Raw genomic sequence first — 22,464 nt, 5'->3', positions numbered from 1 at the left:
GTTCTGTTGTCTTCTGGCTTCTATTGTTTATGATGAGAAATTGTTACTCATGTGTTCCCCATGCCTGTACATACATGGGTTGTTCTACTCTGGCTACTGTTAAAGTTAAAGCCAGACATTGTTTAAAGGTGGTAAAAACAGACTGTATTAAATAATCACGGGGGTAGAACCGAGCTCAATTTCGGTTTGCACAAAGTTGGGAGAATGTAGGAGTGGAGCTGGGAGAATGAGTAGAGGCTTGCAGAGAGTCAAGGAAGTGAAAATTGCCCAAAAAATGGGTAAGAGGGTTAGTCAGTATCAATATGTTTGAGCCATCTGTGGCTACTAAATGCTATTTCTTGAGGTTAGGCTTCTAGACCATTCCTCTGAGGGTAGTCTGGGAGATTCTGTCCTTTCTGATGACCAATTAGGAATTGGTCAAAGGAATGGATTTCAAGTCCTTGAGAAAGACTCCTGAGTTTCAAAGGAATAGATTTCAAGTCCTTGAGAAAGACTCCTGAGTTGTAGGAGGCACATGGTACATCTCAGACTGGGGAAGGATTTATAAGTGCAAGCTGACCTCCTCTAAGTAAAGGAGGTCAAGGGTCTACAGAAAAGTATTGGCAGGAACAAATGGAAAATTCTTTTGGCCGCCTTGATCTTTTCCAGACAGGAACTCAAAAGAGTCTGGGTCCTACCAGGACTCTTGGCCTTAGGCTCCTAGAAGCCATGCTAGAGCTTGATCATGTCTCTTAGTGCAGGGGTTTAGATGGAGTCCTTTGTGCCAAGAGTTTTTGTAGTTCTCACCACTTTGAAGATTTTCTTTTCATCTTTTGTTTTTCGTATTTTGTAAATGATGTGCCCAAGTGTGATTTTCTGTGTTTTTAAACTGCTTGGTATTAAATGAGTTTCTTAGAAGTATAAATTTAGTTTCAACTGAAGTTGAAAATGTTTCAGCCATTACTATTTCAAATATTTCTTCTGGTTGGTTCTTGCTGCTTGTCAGATTGCATATGTTATTGAGACTGTTCTTTTTCATTTTTCCTTCTTCTGCTTAGAAATTTCTCTTGACTCATATTCAAATGGACTCCTCTGTCTTCTCCAACCATCAGCTTAATTTTTTATTTCTGATTTTATAATTTTCAGTTCTAGAATTTCCATTTGATTGATTTTTATAGTTTAGATTAATCAGCTGAGATTCCATCTGTTCATTAAGTCCATCAACATATTCACAGTAGTTACTTTAAAATCCTTGTCAGTTCATTTTGGGGATCTGTTTCTACTGGCTATTCTTTCTGTTGACTAGGGGGTAACATATTCCTCTTTTTTTATAGGTTTAGTAATTTGTGCTTTTTTAAGAGTTTAAATTCTGTTACCTTCCTCTAAAGAGTTGATTTTTGTTCTAGCAGATACTTTTGGTCAGCCTCAAAGTCCAAATTGCTTGCCTCTGATATAAACAACAGCTGAGATTTCAGGACTTTGTTCTTTTGTTCTTTTAGACTTCCAAATGCTCATTTTCAGCAGGTTGTGTAGTCTCTCCCACATATATCATTGAGAGGTCATGATTTGAGCAGAGTTCTCACTCATATTTTGATATTTTTCCCCCTCGTGGCTCCTTCTTTACAAGATCTTCCCCTTTCTTTTTCCAGCCCCTCTGCCAGCCCCATATCCATTCTCTGATTGTTTGTGCCAGTCAGTAAAACTGCAATTTTCTGCTTCAGGTCTAGGTGTCCTGCCTAGCTTAGACTGTGGGCTGTCCTTAGATACAAAGCCACCTAACTGTGGCTCATCTAGTCTAGTTCCTCCCTTACAGTGGTTGTATTCCTTTTGATTTTTGTCCTGTTGGTCTCTCTCCATTGTTCTCAAATAATTGATTTTATATCTTGTTCAGAGGCTGTCATTTTTATCTGAAGGAATGTTTGCATAATTGAGGGTACTCTACAGGACTTCTGTTTGTGTCCTCTTGCTAATTGCAAACTGTTTCTATTGAGAATTTATAATGCATTTCAGAATTTGATAGAGCCGTTCTCTCCTCTTTGTTCAAGTTTTCCTGGTCGTTCTTATTTATTTTGGTATGTTATACTTGGAGTAATTTTGTCTGAAATTTTTATTGAGGTTGAATCAAAAGCATAACTTTGGCAGAATTCATGTCACTATGATGTCTTCCTGAATAGGAAGATAGATACTTTTCTCTGTGCTGACTTTGCTTTTATATTCTTTAGTAACAATTAAAATGTTTCTTTTTGTAGTTTTGACACATTTATCCTTACATTTATTCCAGGTGCTTTGTGTATTTTATTATAAATTGATTCCTTAAAATAAGTATTTTTTCTAATATAAACAGGCAAAAATTTTACTAATTAGAAGCAAATTTAATATTTCTAAGTAAACCTTCTAATTTTGGAGAGTGATGTTACAGTAAACAGTAGGACTCCTGCTTAAACATAGCCTGTGATGGAAGTTGGAAAGTGGCTGAGTTAGCATGGGGATCTAGGTCCACTTGCCCAGATTGATTGCATGTTCTGAACAACAACTGTTTATTGTTTTCTGATTTATTTCAAGGCTTGATTCAAGCTGAACTTAAGCTCTTTGTGCTCTCTTTTAGATTCTGGTTCTGTGTCCATGTCAGAATTAATTGAGTGAAATCTTCATTAAGCTCTCATAATAGCAGAATAGCCTCTTGATCTAATATTTTGTTAATTATTTTTGCAAGATGAAGAGTAAGCTGTATACTTTTCTTTATGAGGTTTCAATGCTGCGGATTCATCACATTCCAGAATGTAGTTGATTTTATCACAATTTAAACTACTTGGTGCTCTGTGTTTTTGGTAGATATTCGATAAATATCTTTAAAAGAACCATGTATGCCATGGGTGTATTAGTATATCTTTGGAGAAAAGAGATTTAAATTATCCTCCAGTTTCCTGACTGTTTCTTTCTTGGGTTGTTTAGGAAATGAAAGATTTCTACAGCCTAAAAAGCAAGAGACTGTAAATACCTTAAAAGGGTACTGGATAGTGTCTGAAAATGCATTTGTAAAAACCACCAAGTATAGTTGCTGTAGCCCCCAGGGCATGGCATGGGGAGTTATGTCTGCAGCCAGGTGCCTCTGCAAGAGGCCCACTAGCCCCTTCTAGGTGTGTTGCCAGGCCACAGGAAGACAGCACTTGTCACTAGTATCCTTTGAGATGTTGATTAAGTTAGCTCATTAGTAATATATACATCTGGAGTTTAATCAGTTGCTTGATTTTATTTTAAAAAATTGTTTTGAAACGGTTCTTCCTCCTCTTTGAAATTTTGATGGTTTTGGAATATGTGAGAAATGGAGTTTGAATTTGTTTTCAGAATTACCTTTTGACTCTGATTGTAAAGGCACAGCTTGTGACCTGAGACGCGTTGACAGGCAAAAGTTTGCCCACCGATGAGAAGTTACTGTGAAATAAAGTCATGGCAAGGAAATAGGGAGAATTATCTTTAGGCTGCCCATGTTCTGGAAAGAAATGTAGAAGAAAAAGTTTGAGGTCTTCCTGGTCTGTTGCCTTCAGATGTATTGATTTTTGAAAACTAGATGTAGCAGATTTTTCATATTCATACTGTCTTTTAAGAATTTGGTGCTTTCACGTATCTTTTGTCCTCCAGCAATTTCTTAAAGCTTTTAAGGTGATATGTTATGTTTGAATGACTTCAGAATGCACTTCCTTCTCCTATGTAGTAATAGGAGAGCAATAATAACTTTAATAAAACTGAATATGTAAGTTTCTCAGACAAATAGTGTGAAAATCTTAACTGTGGATATGTATCTAATTTAAGTGAAAATTTTCCTGTATTAAAAAGACCAGTTGACATCCATTTTTAGATAAGTTTTTAAAAAAAACTAGATTATAAAATGAAGCAGTCTTAGTAAGGCTAATGGCATAGGTATTAGTCTTTTGTTACGAGTAGAGGAAATTGGAAGGGGCATTATAAATATGATTTCATGAAGCTAGAGAGCATTGGTGTTCACATTTTTAAAACATAATCATAACTTATCTGGAGTCACATGTTCCATTTTATTGGCTTCCTTCATGTGGAAAATATAGAAACCAGCACTAAAAGCCCGTGAAAAAGTGAAGCAATATATATATTTTCTGGGTGAAGGAAGTATTCTGTACATTTTCCATGTTTTACATCATGGTATTTTGAATAACCATGCTTCCATGTTCACATCAATTTTTTGTTTTTCAATTTATGCACAGCACTTGCTCTGAAATTTGGGGACTGAGTACACCAAATACGATAGATCAGTGGGATACAACAGGCCTTTACAGCTTCTCTGAACAAACCAGGTGAATATTCTGCCCTCTATGGAATCCTAGCCATCTTGGGGCGGGGGGCTGTTTTGGAAGACCTGTTAACGGGTTGCCTAGGATGTTTCCTTAATGTAAATAAGGCATGCATTTAAAATACCTGCCTGCCAGTATTAACGATATATGAAATGTGTCAGCTGATGTTTTGATCAATGAAATTCTAGCTTTGAATCTTCTTTAAATTATTGCATCCCCTGAAGAATAGGAACTTTGATAACTATATTCTCATTTGAGTTTGAGATTAGGTTATAATCTGTTGTTGGCCTAATTTTCAAGTAGAGCTATAACCAGTTTTTGCTAAATTTCTTGCTATCATCTAAATCTCATCTTCTTTATACTAATAAATGCATAGTTATTTACCAAACCCCTTTTATCACAGTTAACGCTAGGCTAACTCATTTTATGTTCTCTTTTATTTTAAAAATCACCTTATTCTCTTTTGGAACATACTGGTATTGTCCATTTCATCTCATTGTATTCATCACCATCTGCATTACTGTGTGAGCTCTAGAACTACACCTTGGTACTCAAAACAATCACAACTGGGTAGTGAGCTACATTAGTTTGAGTAAGTTACTTTACATCATTGTTGGTACTCACCATTCTTCACACTAGTTCCTTTTTTTGATAATTCAGTCACCTAGAGTATTAATGCCCTTCAAAGCATCCCTAGATAAAGTTTGATTTACTCAAGAATAGAAATTGACAAAAAGTTTTTCAAGTATGCTATATGGTCCTTTTTTAAAAAATCAATTTCTTCCCAAGTGGTTAGCCATTCATTGACATTCGAGTCATTTATGTAGCATATTTATGAGAAACCTCTGCTAGTGCTGCTTACTTTGTAGCAGACCCATCAAATAGTACATTTTTCTTCCTTTGTACTCACTAAAACTAACTAAATGTCTGTCATTCCTTTCTTTATGCTCTTATTGTATTAATGTAGCCCAATCAACTGCATCTACTTTGTTTCTAAACCTCCCACCTTTCTTTCCCCTTGCTTCTCAACAGGTCTCTGGATGGCCGTCTGCAAGTGTCTCATCGGAAAGGACTACCACACGTGATATATTGCCGATTGTGGCGCTGGCCTGACCTTCACAGTCACCATGAACTCAAAGCAATTGAAAACTGCGAATATGCTTTTAATCTTAAAAAGGATGAAGTATGTGTAAACCCTTACCACTACCAGAGAGTTGAGACACCAGGTAGAAAAATTGGGGCTTTTTCCCTTTTTTTGAAAAGTGCGAATATGCTTTTAATCTTAAAAAGGATGAAGTATGTGTAAACCCTTACCACTACCAGAGAGTTGAGACACCAGGTAGAAAAATTGGGGCTTTTCCCTTGTTTTAAATTAAATGCTTAAACTTAAGTATATTAGATGCTCATATGTAATTGCCCCTGGGAAACTTTGGTGTAAAATTCTAATAAATTACCTGAAATTCAGTGTCTCATTCACTAGTAGTTTAAAGTACTTTTTAAATGTTTTAATTATGAAAAATGAACCTTAGGTTCATTCAACCTTAGGTCAGGTATGTCCGTTTCTTGGGAGAACACACCATTTGACCTCAGAGTTACATATCTAGGAAGTTCTAATCCCTAGATTCACAGTCTGCTCGGAACTAAACCGATGGACTGCTTTACCTATGTGCTGCCCAAGCTGCATTCACTCGTTTTGTTCTTTGAGCCTCTTTTTGAAGTATTTTAATGTCATTGTTTGCATGAAAGCAAATGAGTGAAGCTCATGGCAAGACTTTTAGTTTAGTTAGCTGTGTACTTGAAACTTTTAAAGAGCACACAGCTATATTTTTAGAAATGTCCTAAATCTGACTTCCTGTGAAGGAGGGTCTGTCCACACCTCCCAGAATGACCTTGCTCCTCAAAGTACAGGATAAATGGGAACTTGGAAATTTAGATGCTGAACTACATGGCGAGTTAAATCAGATTTGTCAATTTCTCAGTAACTGGTATAATGCCAAGTTGGTAAACCCTAAATTTTAAAAAAATTAAACAGGCCACTTTCTTCTTTTTTTTAAATGTGTGTGAAATTTTTCAGTAAAGGTCTGGTGTGGCCCCCTCTCCCCCGGTGCCCATCCTTTGTTCTTTGCTGTTAACTTGGATCCCTTTTATTCTTTTAGTTTTGCCTCCGGTATTAGTGCCACGGCACACTGAGATCCTAACAGAACTGCCTCCTCTGGATGATTATACCCACTCCATTCCAGAAAACACTAATTTCCCAGCGGGAATCGAGCCACAGAGTAATTACATTCCAGGTATTTTTGCCTTCCCGAGTCTCCTAAAAATTGGGATGGATACAAATTTTATTCATAAACTTTCAAGTATTCATAAATTGTGGTTTGACTTTTTAAAAAAATGTTTCTTGATTTTGAATAGAACAGTCTACTTTGTTGGTTGATGATGATGTGACCTGTATAAGCCTCATATCTGAAACAGATAGGCCTGGAGAAGTTATACTTTATATTTCATTTTCTTTTGCAGTGGCTTTAATCAAAGTACTGTGAGAAGCAGAAAAGCAAAGATCTTAGTAAGTTCGTCTTAGTTGTTGAAGCTAAGAGAGATGCAGAATGTAAGCAAAATAAGTTGAACATGAAAGCCATGTTCCTGGAACAAGTATCACTAAAAATCGACCAAATAATCATTTTCATAGATAGTTTGATAATGGTCAAGAGAAATGGAACATTTCTGTAGGAGATGGAATATTTGATTTCTAAGATACAGCAGCACTGCTGTACTGAAAATCATAAATCCTCTAATTTAGTTCTTTTTCATCTGGGCTTCAGTAACCTCTGCTGAAAAATAGATGAATTTAACCACATGGTTCTCAAATCCCACTCTAATTACTATTTTGTGTGATCTAGTAGTATGCCATGAGGCAGTTTTAGTTTTCACTATTTTTTTTTTAGAAGAACAGCTAACATTTTCTTACTTTCTTTGTGTTTTCCTTTTCTGTTTTTTTTTTTGTTGTTTTTTGTTTTTCCTAGCAGAAACTAAATGAATAATAGTAGGATGAGGATTAAGTTATACATTGGATAGTTTATAGTGTCTCAGTTTTTTTATTCTATTGTAATATTTCTCCATTCTACTCTTACTTGCTGTAAGGAACTTAGTTTCAGATACATTTAAAAAAGATCAATGTGTCTCATGGAAATAGTGCTTGTTCATTGAAGACCATTTTAAAAACATAACCAAAAAAAAGGATTTTTAAAAATAGCTCATTTTAAAGGTAGAAAGCATTTCCTGATTGTTTTAATGTGCATTTTTTCCAACTATTATTTTACTCCAAAAGAGAGTTTAAGACTTCCTTTTAAGTTGACAGGAAGCAAACTTTTTGAGAAGTCAGGAGAGAAAGGCATAGAGTGGAGTGGAGTGTGGACTAGCAGGGGAGGGCAGGACTGGACCAGGCCACTTGCTTGGGAGAAGACTTGGGTGGAGGTAGCTATGTGTGTGTGGTGTAGGTGGTGCAAATTAAGTCTTTGGTGTGGGAATTTGTATTATTCAACAATACTCAGAAACCATGGTGTATGCGTATAGTCTTGTAAGACACCTCCCCAGTAATTATTTGGAAGGATGTTAAAGTGATTAATGGCTTTTACTTGTGGTGGAGATGTTTGGATTTATTTTCCTTTCTTTCTTTGTTTAGATTTGGTTTATTTTACAAAGTTGGAAATCAAAAGTGGGTCACAACTATTTGCTTTTCTGGGCAATGGGGCTTTACTTGGTGCCGAATGACAGTAAAAGCTAAAAAACGGACACTTTTTGTTCCACTTTCAAAGAAATTTTAGTATTTTCTCCAAAATGCTTAATAGCTTTATTATTTATTATTTTGTAGATAATAATGGAGAAAAGTAAAACAGGATAAAGCATTTAAAAATTCAGTATTTCTTCCTGTTTAGATCTTTGAGATATGGGTGGTTAAACTGACAAAACCTAGCCCTGTTTAATTTTGTTAGCTCTAACCTTTAAGATCATTCATATTGATATGTATTCATCTTGTTTTTGTGTTCTTTATTGTTTGAGCATATGAAGGTATTTTATCTTATTCTTAGAATTTCATAAGGATTTAGGGTACTGACACTAAATGAAGACTTCTCTACTTAAAGTTCAGATTTGCACTCAGTGTATTGAAGGGAGAATGTGAAGGCTTTGGGGAAGGAGCCCTCTCACCCACATTTCTCCCTCTCTGTTTTGATAATTACTTATCTTGAATTTTCTTACAACTGCCCAGCCATGTAAATGTTAAACTGTTGATAATCACTTAAACTTATTTTTCTTCCTTAAAATTATAATTGGTAAAATTATATACGCATGTATTTATTTTACATGAAGTTCATTCAGCTATTCAGACGCCTCCTGAATATAAACATTTTATTCATTAAGCATGTTGGAAGTGGCACACTGGAATCTTCTTTTCAGGGAGTATTTTGCCTCAGGTTTGTGCAGTAGTTTGTGTTTGAATTTAAATTTCTGTTTCAAACACTCAGGATTTACTGGTTAGAAATCCCTGGAGAAATATACTTTTTAGGAGGAATTCAAGCTAGACTTGTCCTGAAATATATTACTGTATTTTGCTCTGAGAACCCAATGTAAGCCCATATTACTTTGTGACCCGAAATCTCATGAATGTTGTGTGTCCTTCAGTCATCTCCTAGGTGTATGCATCCATGATGGCCATTATTTAAAAAAAAAAAAAAAAAAAATGTAGGTACTAATTCCTTTGAAGCATACTGAGTCAGAACTGAGGCATCTTGGAAGTTCTATTTTTGGCTCTTGCCCCAGAAAATATACATATGGGAATGAGCCAGATATGTAAATACTAGCTAAGAAAATATGCCTAGAGAGCTTGATTATATTACAAGTAGGCTTTATGGATTCACCTGTAAGATTTGGATCAGAACCTGAATCCTAAGCCCTCAGAACCAAATAATTGCATTTTATAATAATGCTATATAATATTCATATTTATTATTCATATTGATTCTTTGGTTATCTTTGATAGCTAGGAAAAAGGTGGTGCTATTGATTCATTTGCAACTCTGCTTGATTTGTTCTAAACTTTTGTAGAAACGCCCCCTCCTGGATATATCAGTGAGGATGGAGAAACAAGTGATCAACAGTTGAACCAAAGTATGGATACAGGTAAAACCTATCTTTCCAAATTCCACCATAATGAGATACACATTTATGCCCAGTTTGAGACCCCCAAGAATTACCTGTGACTCTTTAATGTAGAAAAGTTGGGACATATATTACAAAAAGAACCTTCTATATTGATGTAATTATATTTGAACCATCTAAGGGAGGGACCTGTTGTCAATGAAAAAGTAACACATGCTACTCTGCAGAATAATTGTTACAGTTTTCTCTCATTAGATTATATGAAAATTTGAGAGCACTCCAGTACTTTTCTGTTTAAGTATTCTGTGCTTCTGTTCAAAGTTTTAGTTACCCAATGAATAAATGTCTTTGTGATGAAAAACCATAATGAGCCCAGTAACAGATTTTCTGAGAAATACGGAGGTGGGAGATAGGGATCAGATTTTCAGTGCTCTTTTAACTTAAGAGTGAGTTCTCAAGGGTAGGAAATTGTTTACACAAAATACCTTGTACCTGACCTAATTCAATTAATTTCTAATTTTTAGCTATGGGCTCCAGACACAGTGGAGAAAAAGTTTTTAGCAGCATGTCAAAGCTTTCAAACAGTTATTATGTAATAAAATGTATAATCTGCCAGAACTAATTAGGTTACCAGGGAAGTAGCTGTGGTGTCATTGTAATTGTCTGGTTTGCTCTGTACCACCTGTCTGTAATCTTAAGGATTGGATATTTTAATATCACAGCCTGTCATTACACCATCAGCTTTCCTACACAGTTTATACTAGAACATTCTATAATTATGATAATCTAAGTTATTCTTAAATGAATTAACATTGACAGGAGTGGGGGGGCTGGGCACCAACTTTTACAATAATTCTGTTGTTTAAATCTTTCTGCTATTAGACTTCCAGATAAACTTCTGCTGTAGCTTATCATACTTGTAACTGTTCAGAGTAGTAGATAACCAAGAAATGCAAATAATCTAATGATCATTAGAAATAACATGTACATATTAATGCAGATGTCCTAACTGCAGATGATATTTGACTTTCCAAATATATCTTCCTAACACACCTGTATCGCATAGATCAGTATTCCTGAACCAGCCATGTTCCTTTTTGGACCACTGCCATTGTGACATTCAAAAGTGAATGCCAGAAAAAGATGCTCAACATCATTAGCCATCAGGGAAATGCAAATCAAAACCACAGTGCCATACCACTTCATACCCACAACAATGGCTATGATCAGAAAAGGACAGTGGCAGGTGTTGGTGAGGATGTGGACAACTTGGAGTTTCATTTGTTGCTGTTGGGAATGCAAAATGGTTGGGTTGCTTTGGAAAAGTTTGTTGTTCTTTAAAAAGATAAATCTAGAATAACTGTGTGACCTAGCAGTTTCACTCCTAGCTATATACCATGAAAATTGAAAATATGTTCACACTGAACTTGTACATAAATGTTCACTGAAGTTTTACCCTTCTAGTCCAAAAGTAAAAGGAACCCAGTTGTGCATCAAATGATGAATGGAAAATGAAGTATATTTCTATGTCAAAATATTATTTAACCAGATAAAAGAACGATGTACTGATACATGGTACAACATAGATGAACCCTGAAAGCATTATATTAAGTGAAAGAAGCGAGTCACAGAAGGCCACAAGGATTCCAGTTAGTGCATAAATCCCTGTTTGATCATAGAACTGTGATGCAGGGGAGGAGCAATAAGGTTGAGATAATCAGTGGTTATGCTAAAGGGTCAAATTTGAGAAGGGGAAACTAAATGGAATCAACTAAAATGGATTCAGTGTTCTGGGGCTTGCTTTGAACCTAACATATTTCTTATTCTGTTTCAGTGGGGAAATGTTACTTTTTTGAAAGAATACATGTAAATTATTTCCTGTAATGACAGTGTGCATATTTGATTCATGAGAGGCTAAAAGTTGGTTTAACTACCAGTCTTCTACCTGCTATCCATTCCTCTCTCAGTGCCATGGCAAAGTTCTGATGTAGGACCACAATTTAGAATTAAATTTTAAACTTTAAACTCTGGTTTTTTAGAATTGTAGGGATTTTCTAGATACTTTATTGATTTCTAACTGAATTCTATTATGCTCCAAAATATACTATGCATGATTTCAGTCTGGCGATTTACTAAAACTCTAAAAATCATTTTATGCCATAGCATGGCTTATTTGTGTTGAGAAGAGTCCCATGTAAGATCTAAAAGAATGTTCTGTGTTTACAGGGTTCTCTATGTCATTTAGGGCATGTTGAACAGAGGTTTTAGATCTTCTAATCTCATTTTTTTCTACTTTCCCCGTCTGTAATGGAGAGCAGTGTTAATGTCTCCAGCTCTGGTGTTGGCCCTATCAGCTTTGGCTTCACGTATTTTGAGTCTGTCATTAGCTGGCACACACTCAGAATACTTATGTCCTTCTGATGGTATAAAGTGTGTCTCCTGGTCACATCACCATATCTTACTTATTTCAATGGTTGTGTGGTAGAGTTCTCATCCTTTTACTTTTGCTGTCTGTAGCTTTATATGGAAAGTGTGTCCCTTGTAGACAGCATTGCATGTCTTTATCATGCATGTCTTTATCAATCTCTGTCTTTTAATTGGAATATTTTGTCTATTTTTATGTAATGTCATTATTGATATCATTGGGTTTGGGTTACTATTTTACTGTTTCTCTTCTGTTTGTCCCATCTAATTTTTGTTCCTCTGTTCCTAATTTTCTGGAATTCCTTCAGATTAATCAAATATATTTATATTTGAATCCATTCTGTTCACTCTCTTGACTTTTCAACAGTACCACTTAGTAGTTTTCTCTCGGTGGGTGATCTCGTTATTACAAGGTATGTTCCAGGTTTGTTGCCTTCTGCTTACATTATTAAGTTGTAATATTTTACAACTTCATGCACAGCTAACACCAGCTTCATCCCCTGCCTGTTGTCTGTGCTGCCCTTGTCATTTGTCTTACCTACACGTGTCTGTAAACCCCACAGTATCTTATTTTTGCCTTAGACTCTGAGAGGTGTTTTTGTTTTGTTTTGTTTTGTTTTGTTTTTAATTTTTAATGGATTAACAAGTAACTTTTTGTATTGACCTGCATATTTACTTTTCTGCTCTTCCTTCCATTCCTCTAGACATTTGTCCAGTTGTCTTGGGACCACTTGTTGAAGAGCCCTTTCTTTCTCCATTGACTTACCTTGGCTCCTTTGTTGAAAAATCAAGTGATATAAGTGGGTCTAACTTTTGGTCCCTTTTAAACCAGTTCAGTGAATTCATTTCAGATTATCTATTTTTCAGTTTTACAATTTCCATTTTAAAGTCTTTATCTGTTAATTGCAGTATTAGCTTCATATGTAGTTTGCTTCTGTTCACTTATTTTTCCATTAAGGGTCAGTTTTTCCTACTACTTTGCATGTTTCATATCGTTTTTTGTTTTTGTTTTTGTTTGAATTGGATGCTGGGTATTGTGTCTAATATAATACTAGAGAGTAATATAGATAATATTCTCCCGTGGAAAGCCTTCCCCTTTTCTCTTTCTAGTTGCTAAGTTGAAGAGCTGATCTGTTCCACATGATTAGGAGTTGAGTTGGTTAGGGGTGATGATTTGATGTTTTAATTAATGTCAGATCACTACAGGCTTGAAGATAGGGGCAACCTCCTACCTCAGCAGGTTTTCGGATACAAGTATGGCAAGACTGCAGGATCTCCTAAAACTTTCTGTGCCACCTTGTACTCAGCTAAAAACATGTGGGTTGGAATTAGCTGATGAAGAGCAGGACTGCCTCCATGCTTGGGCTTCTCAGATTCCATTTACCTGCACTTGGCCATTAAAATGTTAGTTGATTTTTTTCTTTGGCAAGCCCAGTCCTGTGTGTATCTGTGTCCTAATTTGGCAGGTGCTCACAGGGATGAAGATGGTCCCCACTTTCTGCTTCTATAGGAAGACTTCACCCTCTTCTGCAAACTAGTTCACTTAGACTTAAATAGATCTATAGCTTTTCGGTAACTCTAAAGAAAAACAAAATTGTTTTAGTGTTTCTGATATTTTCTTATGATTATTTTAGGAGCCAGGGTTTTTCTCTGTCTTCTACATTCTAGTTACAAGGGAACTCTGTAGAAATTGTTAATAAAAAGAGAAGAAAAGCACCTTTATTCTCATTATAAACAGAATTCATGCTCATTGCAAATTTGAAAATGCAGGGGACATAGTAAGAAACACAAGAAAAAAATATTTTTTGAGCTGGAATTGACAAATTACATATAATTTGTCTTTTATTTATTTATTTTTTTTGCTTTATCTAGTATTTCTACCATTCTGTGTCAAAAGGGATTTTTTGCAGATGAAATTATGCTGAAACATTTTGAATTCTACTCTAAGTGAATATTCATTATAAAAAATAAGGTAAAACAAGAAAATATAAGATTCCATTAATTTCCATTATCTAGCAGTAATTATACTCTTAATTTTAAAAGACTCAGTGTTTACAAAAAATAAAAATAAAACACAACGCTGAAATAGACATCATAGAAAAAGAGCTAAAAAGTGACAAATTTGGACTTAGGATGTCAGATTCTGTACATCCTTTTTTTTTAAGATTTTATTTATTTATTCATGAGAGACACACAGAGGCAGAGACACAGGCAGAGGGAGAAGCAGACTCTGTGCAGGGAGCCTGATGTGGGACTCAATCCTGGGACCCCAGGATCATGCCCTGGGCCGAAGGGAGGTGTTCAACTGCTGAGCTACCCAGGTGTCCCTATACATTCTTTTCGTGACTACTGCAGTAGACTTCCTCTGGCTGATTTCAGAACATAGGGAGAAATGCATGCTTTTAAGATACATTGCTGAGGTAGGACTTGCTTGGTGATTAGGTAGGGCCAAAGCTGAAGGAGTACCCCAGCATGATTCCAAGTTTTTTTTGAAAGGTTTGTAAAAGCACTTGGTCTGTATTCAGTAAATTAGATTTTTTAAAGCTTGCTTTTTAAAGCTTTTTTTTTGGTCTAAAAACGAAATAGTAGATGATTTCAGTTCTTCAGGATTTTCTCTAATATGAAAGCAAAGGTATACATTTAAGACCTGGAACTGTCCTTTTGTATATACCTTACAAAAGAATAATTCTCTTTTTATTGCTTTCATTTGCATGCTATTAATCTATGGTTGGCTGATTTACTCAAACTTATTAATATATTTTTAGCCATTAATTTTGCTCAAGAAATTCAAACTAATTTTAATACTCCTTGAAAAAGTCCTAACATTAAATACTAAACATGTAATTCATCTCATACTAAATGAATTCCACTTGGAGCAAACATTTAAATATAAAAAATGAAACCCTGTAATTTTTAGTCTTTGACAATGAGGAGTTTTTAAAATAACCCGAGCAAGAAATAAGTAAAATATAAAACCATCAGAGAAAATATTGACAAATTTGAATAAATAAGATTTGAAATGTTACCACCACACCTATTAAAATGGCCACAGTCCAAACACTGGCAAGGCCTAATGCTTGTGAGGATGTAGAATGACAGGAACTCTCATTCACTGCTGGTGTACAGCTCCTCTGGAAGACACATTGGCAACTTCTTACAAAACTAAACATTCTCTCACTATATGATCCAACAGTCATACTCCATAGTGTTTACCCAAAAGAGCTGAAAATTTATGGACACACAGAAGCATGAAATGGTTGTGTATATATAGCAGCTTTTTCATAAATGCCAAAACTTGGAAGCACCCAGGTGAGTGGACAGATAAACAGTACATCCAGAGAATGGACTACTACTCAGCACTAAAAAGAGATGAGCTACCACGTCATGAAAAGACATGGAGGAACCTTAAATACATATTGCAAGTGAAAGAAGCCAGTCTTTGTAAAGGCTACATACTGTATGATTCCAACTGTATGACATTTTGGAAAGGGGGAGACTATAGACATAATTAAAATATCTGTGATTTCCAGGGGCCAAAGGGGAGGAAGAAATAAAGAGAGCACAGGGGATTTTTAGAGTAGTGAAGCTATTTTGTATGATACTACATTGTGAATATATGTTATTATGTGTTTGTCAAAATCCATAGAATGTACAACACCAAGAATGAACTCTGATGTAAACTATGGGCTCTGAATGATAATAATGTGTCCACGTCAGTTTCTTGATAGCAACAAATGAAACATTGTGGTGTTAAATACTCATTGCTGGGGACATTGTACATGTATAAATACATGGGTATATGGCATTTCTTGGTACTTTCTGCTAACTTTTTGCTGTGGACCTAGAACTGCTAAAAGTATTGTCTCATTTAAAAAATTAATGTTGGGGCATCCAGGTGGCTCAGTGGTTGAGCATCTGCCTTTGGCTCAGGTCTTGTTCCGGGGTCCTGGGATCAAGTCCTGCATCGGGCTCCCCACAGGGAGCCTGCCTCTCCTCTGCTATGTCTTTACCTCTGCTGTGTCTCTGCCTCTCCCTGTGTGTCTCTTATGAATAAATAAATAAAATAAAAACATCTTTAAAACTAAAAAAAAATTAATGTCACCTTGAAGGCTATATCAAAAGAAACAAAAACTCAGAGAAATATTTGCAAAGGAATGACCAGTCTAATTGATTTCAAAATTTAAAACCAATTATAAATCAGGAAGAAAAAGATAATAGATAATAGAAAAATAGACAAAACGTGTATGAATGCACTATAACAAAAATTAAAATTAAAAAATAGAGTAAGCAAATGTCAAAAGGTAGAGGTAGTGCACAGTGTGAAGAAACAGGAGCTCATCAGTTGTTGGTGGGACTAAACATTTTGGGAGGTGGGAAGTACTTTGGCACTTATAAAAAATTTAATACACATTCCTTTTGATCTAAAGCTTCCTTGTTGAAAAATGAATCCTCCAACTAAATGCAAATTTGTATGCTATGATATACGAGGATTCCTCTAGATGTTTTAGCTGCCAGTACTACTAGTAACCACTGCCTAAATACTGAGGATATTTATTACTTCTCATTACCAGAAGTTTCAGACTTCAGTAGTAGCATGAATATATGAGTAACTAATAGTTTAATTATCAATTAACCTGCCTCTCTACAAAAAAGTTTCAAATAAATTGTTAGCTTTATTTAACTTTGTAAAATTTTATGTATGATTATAATGAAACATTCTTCTAAATCTGTAATTCTAACTGATCATTTCTATTAAGTGATAAGTATTTAATAGAGGGATCAGTAGTTAAGAGATGTGAATAATTGGGCAGTTTCCTCCATTTCTCACAGTAGCTTTGTTTATTCTATATCAGCTTCAGGAAATGGTGAGTTTTATTTCATTGTTCTAAATATATTTTGACCTTTCTTAGTTGGATCTGTTATGACTTGCCAACAGATTTTTCAAACTGAGGAACAAAAAAAGAACTTAAGAACTTAATTTTATTATGGAAGATTGTTCTGTCTTCTAAAAAATAATTATCACCTGTTCTGTATTTTTGGGTCATCTGTGTACTGAGGGTTGCCATTCCATGTGTGTCACCTGGTATTTTATGTCATGGTTATCATGATGTGGGGAGGCTGGGGTCTGATCTGTCATGCTACATCTACACTATTGCTATCATGTTTTTTTTTACATAACTTTCCTAAAACATGTAAAAAAGATCAGAAAACGAAATGTACTCTGTAATTACAGCATTAATTAACAACATTTGCAACAAATGTGTTTTGAAAATTATGGAATTCAGTGGAATAGTCTCTGAGTAATTGTTTTTTCTCTGTGTGTTTTTTTTTCTTATTTTTATATATTTCTGTCCCCTCTCTTTATTTTCTTGACTAGGTTTGACCTGTTTACCTAAAACTGGAACAAATGGATAATTTTCTAAGAAAATAGAATTCACCAAAACTGACTTTAGAAAATAGAGCTATCTTAACAATAAATGTTCATTGAAGAAACAGAGAAATGTCTTAGGGTAAACCCTAGAAAATTACTAACTGCAAACAATTTTGCACAGGAATTCTACCAAACTATTAAGAAATATTTTATTACAGAGCTATTTATACTTTTTATAGAATATAAAAAAGATAAAGCTTTTAGATTGTCTTCTTGGGGCGGTGTAACATTGCACTTACAATGTAAGTCTACAGACCAGCATCGTTTGAGATTATTGATGCAAAAATGCTACATAGGGAATTTTATCTCTCATCCCCAAATCCACATCATATTTAATGGGTAAATACTAGAAATATCCCCTTAATTTAAGACTAAGTCAAGAATATCCAACTGTCATGATCGTTTTATCAAAGTGTGACACACCCCAAAAATGGATAAAACACATGAAAGATTTTTAAAATTCTGCTTAATCAAAATTATGAGGAGTCGTAAGACAGATGACCAAATATTTACAACCAATAACATAAAAGGACTAATAGCTCCAGTACATAAAGAGCCTCCTGTAAATCGGTGAGAAGAGTGACCTGCATCACTGTAGAAACGAGCAAAAAGACTATTCACAGAAAGGAAATAAAATATCAAGAGGTATAAAGCTGCTTGCTCCATGTCATTTATAAGTGAAAAACGAATTAAAACTGCTTGTTAAAACCATGTTTTTACCTGTTAATGATAAAACATAAGCATCCCCTCACATTTATGTTGCCACAGGGAATGTAAACTGGTACAACCTCTATAGGTGACAGTTTAGGCAAAATCTTTCAAAATCATAGATGTTTATAGCTTTTTGACTTGGCAGTTTCTCTTTTAAATGGTCAATACTATGATTGAAAAAGTATGTAAAATGTACAAGATTAGTCACTGCAGTCTTGGTTCATAAAGCAGAAGATTGAAAATAGTCTGAGTATCCATCAGTATAGGATCATAATACGCCATAATGTGAGGTTACGTGGCTAATGTGTGAAGAGAGAGAAATAGGGACACATCAACATTCTTGATAGAGTAAGGAACATAAAATTATGCTAAGTTAGAACTGTTACATTTGTATATAAAAAGCAAGGTGGGGAGCACAGAAAACATATTTGTTTATGTGGTTCGAATATTTCTGGAAGGATATACAAGAAACTGGTAACATAGGCAGCCTTTGGGAAGGGGAAGCTAGGACCGTTTATACTCTTGTACCTTTTATATATCAAAGTCTTTATATTTCAAAATTAAATTCTCATATAGCAGTTGCATATTTAGAATTCTTAGGATGTAAACTTATCTGTATTATTTGTTTTAGTTAATTACAACCAGATGTAACTCCTCCCCCCCAATTATATTATTTGGTCAGAAGTTCTGGAAATTCTTGCACATCTATTACAAGATTGAATCCTTTTGTTTCAGGATCTCCAGCAGAACTATCTCCTACTACTCTTTCCCCGGTTAATCATAGTTTGGGTAAGTTGCAAATACTCCTCCCACTCCCCACCGTTTTACTCTGTTACTCTGAGGTTATATTTCATGTATATGATAAACAGATTCCAGTGAATAGTCAAATGATTGTTTAAATTCGTGCTTCTTAAAAATAATAATTTGTCTTGATACTACTAAAACTGTTTTCAACTGGCATATATGAGCATAAAAACCTAATCTTTCTATTCATGGAAATCATTCTTTCTGGAAAGTTTTATGACCTATTATGGCTAGATTTATATGGACATGTTTATTTTAGGATATATTTTGTAATCACAATTATTTTAAGAGGTATATATCCATACATATACACACATGTATGAGGTATGGGAGAGGGGTGTGTGTGTGTGTGTGTGTGTGTACATTGTGTAGTCCATTCCTGGACTTCATTTTACCTCAGTATTTCAGAATGTCACTTCAGTTTCTACACATTAGGAATTTATTCTAAAAATTATCATTTTTTTCATGATATTCCTTGTGTCTTTAATTTTATTTGAGAGCACAGAGAGAGAGAATACAAGCAGTGGGAGGGGCAGAGGGAGAAACAGACTCCCCACTTTGCAGAGAGCAGGACATCATAGGGCTTGATCCCAAGTCTCCAGGATCATGACCTGAGCTGAAGGCAGACTCTTAACCAACTAAGCCACCTAGGCAACCCCCCTTGTGTCTTTTAATCAATGATAGAAGTTAAATTTATGTGGTCCTAGTTTTCCCATGAAATATGTAGATTCTTTTGATTCCATATTCTGTCTCCACTTGCATGCTTTTTGTGTTTTATTACTTTCTGTTCTTTGTGTATGCGTGGGTTTTCTATTTTTGTAACTAGGGTAACTCACGGAAAATCTCCTGTTAAAATAGACAATGTCAAAAATATGTCGTATTTTGTATCCTATTATATAGAATTTTGCTTCTTGTGGCTTTTGACTCAATCCTTGCTCTAGCTTTATTCCACTCCCATCCTATCCCAAAATTAGTTTTATTATGCAAGTTGATTGACTTTGCCTACCATGGTTTTATATTTGAACAGGAACTTGGATAAAACTACTAGTAGAACATGACCCACCATAAAGTAAAAAAGATGGCTTGAAGATTAGATGACTTAATGAGATGGGGGATATTTGAAACATTGAAAATCTGGTATGATCTAATGGAAACTGGCGTTTGTGCTGTAGTCAGCTTCCTGAGCAGTAGCCAGTGTAGGCTGGCATAGAACATGTACAGATATATGATGATATTCAATCTCTTTTTGGCTTGAACTGTTCACACAACATTTCTTGCTTTTATGGGTTTGGTTTTTTTCCCCAGATTTGCAGCCAGTTACTTACTCAGAACCTGCATTTTGGTGTTCAATAGCATATTATGAATTAAACCAGAGGGTTGGCGAGACCTTCCACGCATCACAGCCCTCACTCACTGTAGACGGTTTCACAGATCCATCCAACTCAGAGAGGTTCTGCCTAGGGTTGCTCTCCAACGTCAACCGAAATGCGACTGTAGAAATGACAAGAAGACATATAGGTATGTTTTTCCCTTTGTGAAGAACCAGTGCCATATATACTCATAATGTGAGCGCTGTGTGGTTTACCACATCAAGAGAGGGTGTGCAATGTCCCCTGCCTCATCTTTGGCAGGTGAAGTGCATGGCTTCGCTGCTTTAATAGATCTGCAGGATCTTCAGCCTCTCTTTATTTGGCACCCTTGATACTGGGAAGTCCTTCAGTAAATGTGTTAAAATTACTTTGCTGAGTCTCTACCAGTCATAAGATTATCATGTTCAGATTTCAGAATTATAATTTTAGCAAATCATGACTTTTTTTCAGTTTGTTGGCATCTCCTAGTTTTTCCCCTTTCAATGAGTTCATATATTAAAGAGTTAAATCTACTCACCATTAATCTGAAGCAAGAGATTTTAAACAAGAACAGCTATTTAGCACATAGCTCAAAAAATAATTCAGAGGATCTCCAGACATCGTAGTCTCAGTACCCTTTTAGCAATTTTGTGAGGTCAAACGATTTTCATAATGTTACTAAGATCCTGTTTTCCTTTTTCACTCTGGTTCACTCATGAATGTACAGTGAAATATTCCAGAAGCTACAAGGCATGTGATTTTACAAGCAACTACATGTAGAGTCTGACAAGAATCCAACTCTCTTCTGTTAAAGCCAGACATTAGAGAGAGTTATAAAATATGAAGCATTGCTGTTCCCACTAATTTGAGGGGGAAGGGAAATAGTTATTTTTCATAACCTTGTTATTTTTGTTAATATGTAATAGGTCTATTATTTAGATTTCTAAATGAATTAATGCATTTTTAAATCTCAGTTTTAGTATCAAATGTGGTAAGTTTCCATAGATATAATCCACACAAACAACGACTCTTTGGGGTCTCCTGTATTTTTGTTGGCAGTGGGGTAAAAAAAAGTTTGAGTGCCACTAATATAATTGGACATAGTTCTCATTACCTTAAAGTAACCCTTTGTAACAATAGTTTGCTTCTGTTTCTGATGAATTAAACCATCACTTCTCGTGAGAAGTAAAACTGGTCACTAAAGAGTGAGTGCAATTCTGCACAATGCTGTGACTTTGCTCTGGGTGGAATTTCTGAAGTCTTGCTTGATGTGTAAAGTTTGGATAATCTTAGGTGTCTTGTGGGTCAGGAAGGCTTCTGAATACCCACCCGACCCTTAACTAAAATACTTCTCTTTTTGCCTGTGTTTTAATTGGGGTGCTACATGCAGGTTTAATGGAGGATTTCCTCTACCATATATACTTCTCTGCACAATTTTAGATTGCTGTAATTATTGGATTGTCTTTTTCCTTTGATTTCTAACTTATTGGGTGGTTTCAATTAGAGCCTGGAAAATCTCTACTTTCTGGATTTAATCTTTTCCTGATGGTCAGGTACATATTTGATGGTCTTACAATATTCTAGGGTCATGAGATCAGGGTGTCAGGTTCTGTGTTGATGTATTAAATCTGGCCTGTAGGTGATTCTGTTAGTTTTCTTGTGCTGGATAACACGTTAATACACACCTACCAGCCTGAAACAACAAAAATTTGTGATGTCACAGTTACTGCAGGTCAGGAGTCTAGGCATGGGTTAGAAATCTCCTCTGGGTCTCATGAGGGGAGACCATGGTGTTGACTGAGCTGTGTTCTTGTCTGGAGCTTTAAGTCCTCTCCAAGCTCACATGATTGTTGCAGAGTCCGCTTCTCTGAAGTTGTAGCCCCAAGGTCCTCATTTCTTGCACTGTTCATTGAAAGCTTCTCTGAGTAGCTAGAGGCCATTGGCATTCCTTGCCACAAGCCGCAGAGAATCTCTGCTGTTGAACCCTCCCTCTCACATTTTGAATCCACTTTAACCAGGGACAATCCACTCTGTTCTAAGATACATCACCTGATTAAGTCAGGCCCTTTTCTTGAGGTCAGCTGATTTGAGACCTTAATTACATCTGGAAAACTCCTTATTAACAGCAGATTCATGCTTGACTGAATAATAGAGATGCATATACACCAAGGGTGAGAATCTTAGGTGCTGTCTCAGATCTCTGCCTTTCACAGTTGGCTTTTTAAAATTCTTATGTCTCTAATTAATTTTGTGTGTGTTTGATTTGTTAGATTCTGAAAGAAGTCTATTA

At 35.4% G+C, this 22,464-nt stretch overlaps 1 protein-coding gene across 6 annotated transcripts in view; it reads left to right on the top strand.

The window, feature by feature from the left end:
* SMAD2 (SMAD family member 2) overlaps window positions 1–22,464 on the top strand; it is a 77,910-nt gene that overhangs the window by 45,711 nt on the left and 9,735 nt on the right. For 3 of the 6 annotated variants that reach the window (XM_072829509.1, XM_072829507.1, XM_072829508.1), the window contains 6 exons: window positions 4,215–4,304; window positions 5,334–5,527; window positions 6,458–6,592; window positions 9,402–9,476; window positions 18,757–18,810; window positions 20,131–20,343. In XM_072829509.1, coding sequence (XP_072685610.1) covers window positions 4,215–4,304; window positions 5,334–5,527; window positions 6,458–6,592; window positions 9,402–9,476; window positions 18,757–18,810; window positions 20,131–20,343 — 761 coding nt within the window. The remainder of the gene's footprint in view (window positions 1–4,214; window positions 4,305–5,333; window positions 5,528–6,457; window positions 6,593–9,401; window positions 9,477–18,756; window positions 18,811–20,130; window positions 20,344–22,464) is intronic. The other 3 variants (XM_072829511.1, XM_072829510.1, XM_072829513.1) reach the window with 2 other exon arrangements.

The sequence above is a fragment of the Canis lupus genome, chromosome 6, assembly GCF_048164855.1.
Source record: "Canis lupus baileyi chromosome 6, mCanLup2.hap1, whole genome shotgun sequence".
Lineage (NCBI taxonomy): Eukaryota > Metazoa > Chordata > Mammalia > Carnivora > Canidae > Canis > Canis lupus.
The sequence above is the reverse complement of the archived record's forward strand: the minus strand, read 5'-3'. Positions and strand labels throughout refer to the sequence as shown.